At 42.1% G+C, this 14,333-nt stretch overlaps 1 protein-coding gene across 11 annotated transcripts in view; it reads left to right on the top strand.

The window, feature by feature from the left end:
• MLIP (muscular LMNA interacting protein) overlaps nucleotides 1–14,333 on the top strand; it is a 179,377-nt gene that overhangs the window by 105,081 nt on the left and 59,963 nt on the right. For all 11 annotated transcript variants that reach the window (XM_075126469.1, XM_075126463.1, XM_048845266.2 and 8 more), the window contains one exon: nucleotides 654–698. In XM_075126469.1, the coding sequence (XP_074982570.1) occupies nucleotides 654–698 (45 nt within the window). The remainder of the gene's footprint in view (nucleotides 1–653; nucleotides 699–14,333) is intronic.

Here is a 14,333-nt window from a genome sequence, read left to right on the forward strand (position 1 = left end):
GTTGTAGGGGTATGCCACAATCTGGCTCTTAATATGCTGCAGTTCTAAAATCAAAGCCCAGCTATTATAGATGAAGAGTTTTTAATTAACCAAAGAATGCTCTAAGTTTAGTGACCTGAGGCCTTAATATTGAACGTGTCCTGCAGGAAGGGAAGTGTCTTTTTGTACAAAAACCTAGTGACGTTCAATGGAATTCACTCGTAGGAGAGGATATTCCTTGAAAGATAGGCGGAATTTTAATGCTCTAGAAATGTCCATCCAGTAACGAGTCCTGTGAGACTTTAGTAAAGGCTTAATTTCACGTGGGAAATACATGTTCATGATTGTTGTTTTAATTGTTTTAATTAAATTTAATTGTCCACCCTGCAGAGGCAAACTTTTACATCTCATATAAAGACTTCTTCAGGGGAATATACTGTTGCTCAAATGCCTTTCTTCCATTAGGAACACAAAAATACCTACAAGTGACATGATAAAAATGTAAATGTTGTTCTCCTCCCAGCATCCAGGAACCACTGATAATCTATGGAAATATTCCTCCTCCTGGTTTCCCCTCTGTAGTGAATAAGCATTCCTCCTCATCCCAGATTATGTGACTGTTATAATGAATTACACTAGTTTATGTAACACTGTATATATTTACTCTTTTGCAGGCTAATCTTTACTTACTGACACCTACAGTGACAGAGAGTCAATTGGTATGTATCATGTGTCTGAACTATGCAGGTTTTCAAATTACAAGCATAAAATCTGAAGAAATTATTGGGTCCCTCCTTAGTCCTTGGAAGGAAGCTGCAGTCCCTGCTTCCAGATTAAAGTAATAAACAGTATACTACTCCTTCCCTGCTGAACATGAATTTGAACGCAAAAGTGTGCCAAATATCTACAAGTGAGGTGGAATCATAGGACAACTGCAGGGTTCGACAGAGGCCTAAGAGAGTGGGTAACTTGGTGGCCCACTGCCTCCTAGTGGCCAATTAAAAATCTTTCAGTTTTGTTTGAAAACTTGTTTAAACAGAGGCAAAATTCTGGGGCCCTATTTCCCTGCTTCTACCTGTTTAAATCAAGAACAGCTAAACTAGTGAAAAGTGAGATGAAAACCAGGCCCCAGGAAACATTTTAAGACTAAAACACAACTTTTAGGTAGAACAACTTCATTTTGTCCTCACAGCAGCCTAGTGAGGTAGGGAAATCTTATTATCCCCAGTTACAGATAAGGAACTGTGCCATAGAGCCAGGGCCAGATTGTCAGTATAGCTTGAATCCCATTCAGGCACCTAGGACCAGATTTTCAAAAGTGCTCAGCACCCAGAACTTCCCATTATAGCACTTATTGCTGCACTTCTCTGAAAATCTGGCATAAGTGACTAGGTCATGATGACACAGGAAGCTAGTGACTATGCCAACTTCCTCCATGTCTCTGGAACACTAGTCCAGTGCCTTAACCACAAGACCAGTGTTGCACATGTCTGAGCAAGGACGGAATATGACAGATGGATATTCAGATTCATCAAACAACAGAAGAGCAGTCAGTGTTTATAACCATAGGCACCGACTCCTTGGGTGCACCCACAGGAAAAAGAATAGTGGGTGCTCAGCACCCACCGGTGGCCCTGCCAATCAGCTCCTCCCCTTCTCCCCCAGTGCCTTCCACCCACCGGTGATCAGCTGTTCAACGGTGTGCTGGCAGAGAGAGGGAGAAGAGGGGGCAGGAAGAGGCAGAGGAAGGGAGGGTGGGACGTGATCGGGGGAGGGAGCGGAACAGGGGTGGGGGCGGAGCAGGGGTGGGAAGAGCCGGGCAGGGGTGGGGCCTTGGGGGAAGGGGTGGAGTGGAAAGGGGCCTGTGGCGGAGTGGGGGTCGAGTACCCTCAGGGAAACCAGAAAGTCGGCGCCTCTTTCTAACCATCTAAAACAGAGAGCATTGAACTCAGGCCCTTGCAGGTTAGTGAGATTAACAGGAATTCTAGATGTGGGCTGAAGAGAAGGCTAAATATATTTCAAACATGTTTTTAAAAGTGAGGGAAACCTAGATAATGCACGGCATGATACAGCTCATGTGGAAGGGTGTAGCTTAGCTCCTACGTATATGTGTAGCGGTTCTGAGGCATACTGCCAGGTGATTTAACAGCTTGAAGTGATTTTTCTATAACTCACTCATTAAGAGAAATATATATATCTTGCAGCTCACTGACTTTCCTAGGTTTAAAGCTGCTTAACACTAAGTTCTGTGAAATAAATTAAATGGTGACTGAGCAGAGTAGCAGTTAAACCTTGAGAATTATGGCATTATAACTCCCTTTGTTATAAAGCAATCTGAACTTAATTCAGCAATCACTTGCCACCAAATCCTGGCCAGGGCAGCACCTAGTGTGGAACACTTAGCAGTTCTAGGGGGGGTACAGCCAGGCGGGGTGTGCTGCTACAGATTCTTCTTCTGTGCCATTAATTTGCCCACTTTGACTGCATGGCATTTGGGCACCGGGGAATGACATCTGAGGAAGCAGCATTTACCTCTATACAAGATTGCTTGCCATCACTGAATTGTAGCCATCTCTAGGGTGAAATGTAGCTGTTACTTTTAAATACACTATACAATAGTTCAGGAAAACAATAAAGAAAGCTATTGAAACTGCAGCAAGAAATGTAGGTAGGCAGAATATAAATACTGTAAGTGGAATAACACAAAGGTTTCTATTTATATGCTGAAAGAAAAGGAGTACTTGTGGCACCTTAGAGACTAACCAATTTATTTGAGCATGAGCTTTCGTGAGCTACAGCTCACTTCATCAGAAACATCTGATGAAGTGAGCTGTAGCTCACGAAAGCTCATGCTCAAATAAATTGGTTAGTCTCTAAGGTGCCACAAGTACTCCTTTTCTTTTTGCGAATACAGACTAACACGGCTGTTCCTCTGAAACCTATTTATATGCTGGAGTCCCTTGCTGTGTACGAAGGAATGTACCCTAGAGTCCTCTCTCTGAATTGTATATGGAGGCTAAGTGGCTTCAGGTCTTGCATATTCCTTTGGCGCAGAGTTAGCTGAAAGTGTCATTTGCATTTGTAAAAATGTTGCAAAATTCATACATTTCTTGACATTCAAATATTTGTATGTAAATAGAAATAACAACCTGCATTACAAAGAGATGCCTATCCAGCTATATGAGCTCTGGGATATGTCCTACTGCTCTGTCAGCACAGTGGCATGCAAAATAATTGTCCTTCCTCCGGAACCTTTACAGAGATCTGTGAATAATTAGCCAGAGGTGCATAAAACTTTTTTTTGCCCAAGGCATTTGCCTTCAGATTTCAAGTGCACCTGGTAAGAACTCTATTAGACCCTCATTCATATCATGGAATGTTTTATTGCATTTATAAACTTAAGATTTGGATAACAAAAATAAATAAATTAATAGCTTTAATCACATATCTTATCCCTATGAAAAATAGTTCACGGCAAAAAGCAATAATTTAAAACTCAACTAAGCAAAGCACCTGAGACTGTACTTGTAGTGATCAAAACACATCCTTTTGGTATATGTAGAACTGAAGTATCATTACAGAGAGCTCAGCCCAACCAATGCCTACGGTTCCAGTACCCGCAACGTTGGGGTGTGGGTGGGGCTTCATCCTTTTCAGTGGGTCATACAAAATGACCTAAGGTCTCTTCCCTCTCTAGGGCTCAATGCTCAACTATGCCCGACAATTGCTGAGCATAAAATATCCATTTGTGGCTCCCTTATCTTGGGGCCACATTTTTTTTTTTAACCAAATCCATCATTCGTGTTGTTTAGAGCAGTCTCAGGGCGTCCTTAACCTGCTCTGGATTGTAAAGGTTCCCAGTGGATCATTACAGCAGCTGGGGATTCCCCAAGTATGTTGTGCTCCATGAGAGACAGAAACTAACTCTCTTTTTTTGTTAAATATCATTGAGTCTGATGGCGTGGGAGTTGGTTAAGGAGACAAATTGACAAAAAGCAATAATGAATAGAAAGCGTTCAAAATGCAATCCTCTGTGAAGCATCAGGAAACAAAATTCTTGCTTTCAGGAAGACTGCTGTAAAATAAAGGGGTTTAATAACTCTGATGAGCCGTGCACACCCTTTGGAACCATAGAAAAGCCCAGCATAGTTATTATAGCCTGATTCCTAACATCCCAAATAAAGGGAAAAAGCCGTGATCTAGATAGTGGAACAAGAGAGCTCCGGGGGAAGGTGGGACCTCAGCTCACAAGAATTGAGAGAGGACAACTAGGTCCCTCCAGAGCCTGCTTCACTAATGGTAGACCCACTTCATTACTCATGAATTGGCAACCTCTAAGCAAAGAAGGCAACTGGGGGAATTGCTCTGCATTTTACCAGGAGCTTGGGGTTTCTACCTGGATGGTTCCTGGCAACCAAGCTCCAGACGTCATTTGCTTTTGGTTTATTTGCGAGTTTAGCCATCAGACATGGAGGGATCTCCCAGGCCTCTTCTACTCTGATCTTTCAGCTGATTAGCAAGTGTTCCTGTGTGCATTCCAAACAGACAAATTGAGCAGCAGGTTTCTCTGGGGAGCATGTGAGAGGTAGAGTGGGGCTGAGAGGCTGGTTTTTGAGAAAAGAATGTTTCAACAAAACTTATCATTGAACACATCAATTTTTTTCAAAAATAATGTGCAGTAACAGTCTAGCACCTCTACATTTTTCAGAGCCACCCAGGTTTGGACTAAAGGATAAAACTGATACCTCTTAGTGAGTGGGGCCCTGTCTACGCTCAAAATTCTGACAGGTGGTGGTTCTGATTCTGTTGTCTAAATTAATAAATGAAGTGTCTCTAGGAAGGATTTTCTATTTGTTGTCCTTTAGAGGAGCGGCTCTGAGCTCCGGTAGGCTGCACGGTTATATCAGGCATTACAGACATGACGAACCGCACAGGCCAAATCCTGAGCAGTTCTGAGTACCACCTGAGTGTGTGCAGCCCTGTTGTGATTATGGGAGTGGTGTGTGCTCAGTGGCTATTCAGAACCTCCCTGAACTGGCCCAGGTTGAATACATACCGTAATGGCCAGACATCAGGCAAAGCACAAAAAGTGACTCAGTTTAAAATATAGCAATAATCGCACTTGATATTTGTTAGTAATGACAGAAAGTTTTATAGAGAGATGACTTCATAAGACTAATTCGTACATAATTCAGTCCTTTCTTGATGTTTTTTTAATGCGTGCCTGATTTGTTTTCAAAAAGATTATCATTAAGGAAGAAGCATTTCACTTTTATCTTTTAGAAATACTTTTTTATAGTTTGATTTCAGCATCCAATCATTTAAAGCTTTACTTGTATGAGGGTAAAGAGAACCACTCTGGAATGACCATATTATTGATAGGTTTCAGAGTAACAGCCGTGTTAGTCTGTATTCACAAAAAGAAAAGGAGTACTTGTGGCACCTTAGAGGCTAACCAATTTATTTGACAATAAGCTTTCGTGAGCTACAGCTCACTTCATCGGATGTATACTGTGGAAAGTGTAGAAGATCTTTTTATACACACAAAGCATGAAAAAATACCTCCCCCCATCCCACTCTCCTGCTGGTAATAGCTTATCTAAAGTGATCACTCTCCTTACAATGTGTATGATAATCAAGTTGGGCCATTTCCAGCACAAATCCAGGGTTTAACAAGAACGTCTGGGGGGGGGGGTAGGAAAAAACAAGGGGAAATAGGTTACCTTGCATAATGACTTAGCCACTCCCAGTCTCTATTCAAGCCTAAGTTAATTGTATCCAATTTGCAAATGAATTCCAATTCAACAGTCTCTCGCTGGAGTCTGGATTTGAAGTTTTTTTGTTGTAATATCACAACTTTCATGTCTGTAATTGCGTGACCAGAGAGATTGAAGTGTTCTCCAACTGGTTTATGAATGTTATAATTCTTGACATCTGATTTGTGTCCATTTATTCTTTTACGTAGAGACTGTCCAGTTTGACCAATGTACATGGCAGAGGGTCATTGCTGGCACATAATGGCATATATCACATTGGTTGATGTGCAGGTGAACGAGCCTCTGATAGTGTGGCTGATGTTATTAGGCCCTGTGATGGTGTCCCCTGAATAGATATGTGGGCACAGTTGGCAACGGGCTTTGTTGCAAGGATAGGTTCCTGGGTTAGTGGTTCTGTTGTGTGGTATGTGGTTGCTGGTGAGTATTTGGTTCAGGTTGGGGGGCTGTCTGTAGGCAAGGACTGGCCTGGTCTCCCAAGATTTGTGAGAGTGTTGGGTCATCCTTCAGGATAGGTTGTAGATCCTTAATAATGTGTTGGAGGGGTTTTAGTTGGGGGCTGAAGGTGACGGCTAGTGGCGTTCTGTTATTTTCTTTGTTAGGCTTGTCCTGTAGAAGGTGACTTCTGGGAACTCTTCTGGCTCTATCAATCTGTTTCTTCACTTCCGCAGGTGGGTATTGTAGTTGTATGAATGCTTGATAGAGATCTTGTAGGTGTTTGTCTCTGTCTGAGGGGATGGAGCAAATGCGGTTGTATCGCAGAGCTTGGCTGTAGACAATGGATCGTGTGGTGTGGTCAGGGTGAGGGCTGGAGGCATGTAGGTAGGAACAGCGGTCAGTAGGTTTCCGTTATAGGGTGGTGTTTATGTGACCATCGTTTATTAGCACTGTAGTGTCCAGGAAGTGGATCTCTTGTGTGGACTGGACCAGGCTGAGGTTGATGGTGGGATGGAAATTGTTGAAATCATGGTGGAATTCCTCAAGGGCTTCTTTTTCATGGGTCCAGATGATGAAGATGTCATCAATATAGCGCAAGTAGAGTAGGGGCGTTAGGGGACGAGAGCTGAGGAAGCGTTGTTCTAAGTCAGCCATAAAAATGTTGGCATACTTTGGGGCCATGCGGGTACCCATAGTAGCACCGCTGATTTGAAGGTATACATTGTCCCCAAATGTAAAACAGTTATGGGTAAGGAAAAAGTCACAAAGTTCAGCCACCAGGTTAGCCGTGACATTATTGGGGATAGTGTTCTTGACGGCTTGTAGTCCATCTTTGTGTGGAATGTTGGTGTAGAGGGCTTCTACATCCATAGTGGCCAGGATGGTGTTATCAGGAAGATCACCGATGGATTGTAGTTTCCTCAGGAAGTCAGTGGTGTCTCGAAGGTAGCTGGGAGTGCTGGTAGCGTAGGGCCTGAGGAGGGAGTCTACATAGCCAGACAATCCTGCTGTCAGGGTGCCAATGCCTGAGATGATGGGGTGTCCAGGATTTCCAGGTTTATGGATCTTGGGTAGTAGATAGAATATCCCAGGTCGGGGTTCCAGGGGTGTGTCTGTGCGGATTTGATCTTGTGCTTTTTCAGGGAGTTTCTTGAGCAAATGCTGTAGTTTCTTTTGGTAACTCTCAGTGGGATCAAAGGGTAATGGCTTGTAGAAAGTGGTGTGGGAGAGCTGCCGAGCAGCCTCTTGTTCATATTCCGACCTATTCATGATGACAACAGCATCTCCTTTGTCAGCCTTTTTGATTATGATGTCAGAGTTGTTTCTGAGGCTGTGGATGGCATTGTGTTCCGCACGGCTGAGGTTATGGGGAAGTGATGCTGCTAGTATTATTGATATCCCCTCCAAACTAACTTGCTTTGAAAGAGTTTTGTGCTATGCTGTGCCAGAATTTTTTGCAGGCGGGATAGAGCATCTATGTAGGCACTGAGGAATGGGTCTCCCCAGGTCCTCATGCAGATGCCAGCCAGCATGACATCTGGAGTGTGTCCACAGAGCTACAGGAAGGCTCTGACAATCAAAGGAAACTAGACTTATTTCTTAGCATAGGTAGCAGGTAGAGGAGGCAGCTGAGCCATCTGAAGACCTCATGATGGGGAGCTTTTTTCTGGAGAGGCCAACAGACAGAGGCAACCAGAGTGGTTTGAGCTCCCATCTCCCAGTGCAGGAAGGAGGGAGAGAAGGCAGTTGGATGAGGTAGGGTCATGGAGAGGAAAGCACCATTGAAGGGGGCATGGATGGATAAAAGAGCGGGGTAAGAGTATGAGTGGATGAGAGATAGGTGTGATAAGGAGATGGAAGGGCAAAATCTAGGAAGGGAAGAGGAGGAAAGGGAGTAGAGATGATACAAGAGAGGAGGAGTAATTAGCATGAGGAATGAGGAAATAGGAAAGACAAAATAATGGAACAAAATATCCAGAAAAAGAGGAGTTGAGGAGAAATAGAGATAGACACAGACAGAGTGCATACAGACAAGAGAAAAGATTAGGTAGGAATCAGAGTCTCAGGGGGAGAGAGGTTTTAAAAAGGACCTAGACTTAATCAAAGGTTTAGGAATTTAGTAGGGCAGTAGGAAGTCAAAATAATTTGAAAATCTACCCAACCTTTGGGCAAGTAAGGAGGGTGGCACCCAACCCCCAGACCTTACTTCATTGGCTTTTTATCTTTCTGCAGCCCCTTACCCCCAGACAACATTTTTATTAGCCACCAGTGCCTGGAACAGACTAATTTCTCCCCTTACCTATGCTCAGAAAGACTGCCTGAACCTTCAGGTGTATGTATAACTTTATAGTGCCCCATTTACTGTACTGTGGGATAATATTATCTAGTGAGGTTATTTAAACAATGTAACATCTGTAATATGAGGATAATGCCGCTGCCCTCCAGTGTAAAGTGCTTTGAGATTTATGGGTGAAAAGGAATATATCAGAGCTAGGTATTATTATTTATTAATAACAATAGAAAAAGCAAGAGGTGAATATGTGCCTGCATCCACTCCTTTTAGAGTATATCAGTCACGTATAATACCTGTCCATTACTGTAACCTTTAAAATTTTGGGGGTGATGGTATTGTGACTCAGCCCTGCATGGCAAAGGAAAATCTCAGCTTGCTTATGGGCACTCTACCTATTGTCAGTTGTGCTGTCTGCTAGCAAAGGAAGAGCTCAGGGTTCTGTTTTTGAACCGATGATTTTGTTAGAACTTGGTAGGTAGCTAATGATGTATTTCAAATCCTGATTGCTAGTCGATGTGTGTCAGACTGTTGCAGCGTATGACTCATCTCACTGTGGGCACTTGACGTCAGTGTTCTTTAGAAAATACAGCCCTGAAAGCATTTTCTACAATGTGCTTTCTACAGTGCTTCATCTGTAAAGACAGCTTATTCTTGACAATTTCAGGTAGCACAATAGACTTTTAGTTACATAGTTGTGTAAGACCATTAGGAGGCCAAGGGTACTTCTGTCTGTACAGTAATTTGATAATAACTATGCCATTCCAATCCTGTATTTTAATTTATTTTTTATATTTAACTTTTTGTTGGAAAGTAGAGAAAAACACTCCTTGGCAAATCTTCCACAGCCATTTTGAGTGGGGAGAAAACCATGGAGTGCTAAATTTCCTCTTGACCCTCCAGAAAGAATGAGCATTTACTCCCAAGCATAAACTAACGAATGAGCTAAATGGGCATTGGATCAGGCACTAACTTGTTAAATTCCATAATCAGAACATCTTATTTTAAATGAAATTTGACTATTCATCACTCTTCCAGTAAAACTAATGTCACCTGAAATTATTTTTATTTATCGTCCATCTTAACTGAAACAAGAGATGGATCTGAAAGGGGTACAAAGCTAGGAGGGAGGTAGACATGTGTAGTATTAGTTCAAGACCATCCATAACTTAAACTTACATCCCCCAAATCAATAAGCGCAAAAACCACATTTAATTTCAAAATTCTTCTCTATTTTAAACACTTCAGTCATATTACTTTTTGATGGAAGATGATTTGGATTAAATCAGTTCAGTTTTGTCAAGCTCTGCTCATATGTGAAATCTCTGGATTTTATTCATCAGCTTTGTGGCCCTACCTTCTACTTTCTCTAACTTAGTTGTATCTTCTTTTTTTCAAATAAGTAGTCTAACCAATTATTTATAATGTTCTTTATAAAGTGATACTTTAGAAAGTACTACTTCACACAGTGCCCAGTCAACTTGGGGAATTAGTTGCCAGTACTTTCCTCAGGAACTGAAATTAGAGCGGGTGTTTGAATTTACGGGGGAGAAGGGAGAATAAACCTGTGACTAAATTGGCAACACTGTGGTAACTAGTTGACTACTGGGGGGGGGGGGGGGGAGAGGAAGGGTATGGGAGGTATAGGAGAGTTCATGGTTCATCTTACCTATGCTCAAAACCAAACCAAAACATCAATTCTTTATTTAGCTCTGCTCCCATGGGCTGTAACTGTGACAGAGGTGGTATTTTGGAAGCATGGAATATTTAAAGACTATTATATTGAGATGTGACAGATGCTGTGGACACATGAATTATTTAAAGACTATATTGTATCAACCTTCTAAATCTTATATATGGGTTTCCCACAGGAACTAGTGTCACTGGGACAGGGGTAATTAATGCAAATTCCTAATGCTGAAACAATGCAAGTAACCAGCCTTTTGAAGTGCAGGCTGTCTGGGAAAAAAACATAAATTGGTTTGATGATATTCAAGGGGCCTGACAGACAAAGAACATGAAACTGTGTAAAGTGATTGTCCTGAACTGAAAGAGAACTCTCTCACACCCAATCCAAGGACTGACCTGAGACAGTGACCATATGAGACAAGCTCTACAGACATGGCCCAAAGTATTTTAGTCCTACCAGAGTCTTCATGTGGCAAATGGGTGACCACCTGGTAAACTAGACCTACATATAAGCTATTTACTGTTTTTAATTATGTGTTTTCTCTGTAATGTTTTTGTTCTGAATAAATATAACTTTGCTTTTAGAGAGCAGGCTGGTCACTGGTCAACACTGTCATTGTCCTGAGAGAACAGAACTGCAGGTGCTGAACTAAAGTCAGATCTGAAGAGATAATCACCATGAATTACAGGAGTCTACAGTCCAAAGTCCCTGGTCTAGAGGGAGGGGATCATAGGTTCCTACCCCCAGAAAGGTGATGGTTAGAGGCCAGAGATCTAAGTGGGATGCCCTCAAGGAGGCCACTAAGGGGTCAAAGGTGCAGTTACCTAGGGAACTGATATTACCCATGGAAGCAACTCAGTAGCAGCTTTGCAGTTATTTATGCAGAATGTGCCAAATGGTCCTTACTCTCTACCATGTGGCCATGTTAGAGAGGCCTACTACCTGGTTATTTAAGAGTTTGTCTCAGCACAGAGCCTCACAGAACTCCAGTGCTCATAGTTTCCATAAAAAATACATACCTTTACCTCCCCTTTTGTTTTCTGCCTACAGATCAGTTCTTTGTCTGTCTTAACAAATTATTCCGTAGCCCATGCTTAGAGTTTATACAATAACCTGTCATGTCAAACTCGGTAACAAGAATTCTGAAAATCTAGATCATATTAAATTTACAACGGGCCACTATCTAGACCAGTAGTTTTTTAAATTTAAAAGTAAATAGATTTGTCTGACATGATATATATTTTGCAAATCCATTATAACTCACAACTATTAAATTGTACTTGTCCAAATGTGACTGTAAGGCTATATTATCAAAATCTTTTACTAATACAGATGCTAGATTTATAGGTTCAACATTTTCAACTTTATTTCTGCAACACCTCTTTTTAAATAATGGAACCAATTTCATTATTTTTCAGTCACCGGGTACTTTTCTATACCACATATAATAATGATTCAATTACTTGACCTCAATCTTATATAAACCATTGTTGCCCTTGACTATGTCTACCCTTATCTTATCCAAATACTTGTTTTTCCCATGGCTTTGGTAATAGACAGATGTATGGACTTGTGGTTAAGGGACTTGCCTGGGACTCAAGCAATGGCTTAATTGATATCTGAGCCACATACACCTTGGGAAAGCATTCAGACTCTCTCTGACTCAGTTCCCTATCTGACAAATGGATCTCTGGTCTCCCACCCTTTCACTTGTCTATTTAGACTGTAAAATATTCAGGACAGAATGACCCTTAAATTTCTGGTCAAAATGGGGGAGAGAGATGACAAGAAAAACACCAATATTCACATAAAATTACACCAGAAATATTTTAAATTTTTTGTATTATAATATAGGCACACAAAGATATGAATAAAATAAACCAAACACATCTTAAGTGAACATTCAACCTAGACCACTCAAGCATCATCATCACCAAGTTAACTCAAAATATTATTACCCCAAGTCAAATGTAACGTGTCCAGATTACAAGTCAATTTATGAAAGGTGTAATCAGCTATCCTGTTCTGGAGAGATTTCAAAATGGCTAGTTTTGCCTGACCCAGCAAAACATTAGCCAGTCAGGAAACTGGCTGAATGTGAGCCCTGTATCTTGGAGGTTGGAGAAAACCAATCCCAAACTGCTGAAAAGCTGCTGCAAAAATAACCAAAGAGAGGAATCAAATGAGAGCAATGTAGGAAAAAATGAAACCCCATGTTTGAAGCCAAACAGAAGGGGCCTTCTGCAGATACAGTAGGAGTAATATGGTGTACAAAATGATTGGTTGCTACAATGCTATGCTGGACCCTCCACTGTAAGTCGCTGGAGTGCTTAGGAAGAGGAGGTTTGAATAACATCCTCCAAGCCAGGGACATAGTCACCCATGGACAGGGACATCCTCCAGACTATTATCAGAGAGATCAGAGAGGGTGGCATAATGCCTCACCTTGACACACATGCCATAGAGCAGCTGCTTGGTTATGGTTGCAAAAGGAAGATTCACCAAACCCTTGCAGGACAATGCTACGCCTGGTTGCACAAGGATCCATAGGAGGGGAGACAGCTAGTGAGGGGAGCATTCCCCCCCAGAAGAATAATCCCTGCAAAAACTCTCTGGAAATACCGAGCAGCCCACTGAGTGAGTGCCACCTGGAATTCAGAAAGGGCCTTATTCAAAAGACATACAGACTGGATTCTAGTCTGAACAGCAAGAGCTGTCCTGACTTCCAGCTTGACCAACTAGGAACAAGCATGTGGAACATCTAGGTCAACCCAGCCTGTTTAATGGTAGAAAACAGGCTCCTGGAGGAGAGAGCTTCAGTGGGAAAAAGTGGGTTAAAACACAGCAACTGTTCCAGAAGCCATAAACTGAAAAACAGCTGGTCCAGCTGTGCACTTTGCAGAAGTTGCCAGGCTTTAAAAAGACCTTTATAAAATAGCGGCAAATTTAGACTCTGTAATCTACCAGGTGCCAACAAAAATAGATAAGACTCAAAGACCATCTCCCCAGCATGACACAGGAGAGAAACAGCCAGGACTTGTAGACCCGTGGGGAGTCAGAATAAAGTAACCATTGAACAGACTGGAGACAAAAGGCTACCACCCTGCTGGTTAAATCAGTGAGTCCCTGGCTCCCTTTATCTAATGACAGGAACAGAAAAGCAGGGCACAATCAGTGGTAATTATTTAAAAAAATGATTAATATACCTCTGAATCTAGTCCAAAAGGCCCAGGGGAAGGTGCAGAGACATTATCCGGTGCCATAACATTAAGGCCACAAGATTGTTGGCAATCAAAGCCTGTCCCTGAAAAGAGAATCCAGGAAGGAGCCAGGCCATTTCTGCAAGTGGCCTGGCACATTCTCCTCAGCCCCCTCCAAGTTCCTTAGCATATAGCATCCGACAAACATAGGGTGACCAGATGTCCCGATTTTATAGGGACAGTCCCAATTTTGGGGTCTTTTTCTTATACAGGCTCCTAGTACCCCCCACCCTCCCACCCCGTCCCAATTTTTCACATTTGCTGTCTGGTCACCCTAGACAAAGACCCACAACACTTTAATTTCAGAGGTGCCCCATTGGAATTGCTGGGGCCACAAAGGGGTACCGCTACACTGTCAAGAACCCAGTAAGATCGAATTGCTCTGAGCCCTGTTAATGCAGGTAGAAGGTGTTTGTTCACACACTTGTGAACAAGCACAAAATGCCTGCTTGTCACAGTGATAAAAACTGAGATATCATCAGCTTAGGCTGACAGACAAACCGGGCAGACATCTGGCACCCTGGCTTGGAAAGGCCAGTTAGATAGCTTCTGCAGAGGGGCAGGAATGGCTCCAAACTGAGAACATACAGCATCCTAGAGAGAGGACACCCCTGATGAATGTCTCTGAGAACTAGGAAGCAGTGGCTAAGACCCCCATTAATCTTTAAGACACTAAAAACTTTATGGTACAATAAAGAAACATATGAAGAGAACACTGGCCAAATCTCAAAAGCTTCTAATGTTTTAAAAAGCTAACTATGGTTAACTCTATCAAAGGCCTTCTCCTGGTCTTTTGAAATAAGCCCCACATCCAGACTACAACATTTGCTCACATAAAAATATAATGAATTAAAAACAAATTATCCAAATTACAGTTTTTAGGAATACAATCTGTTTGATCA

Source organism: Caretta caretta, chromosome 3 (genome assembly GCF_965140235.1).
Source record: "Caretta caretta isolate rCarCar2 chromosome 3, rCarCar1.hap1, whole genome shotgun sequence".
NCBI classification, from domain to species: domain Eukaryota; kingdom Metazoa; phylum Chordata; order Testudines; family Cheloniidae; genus Caretta; species Caretta caretta.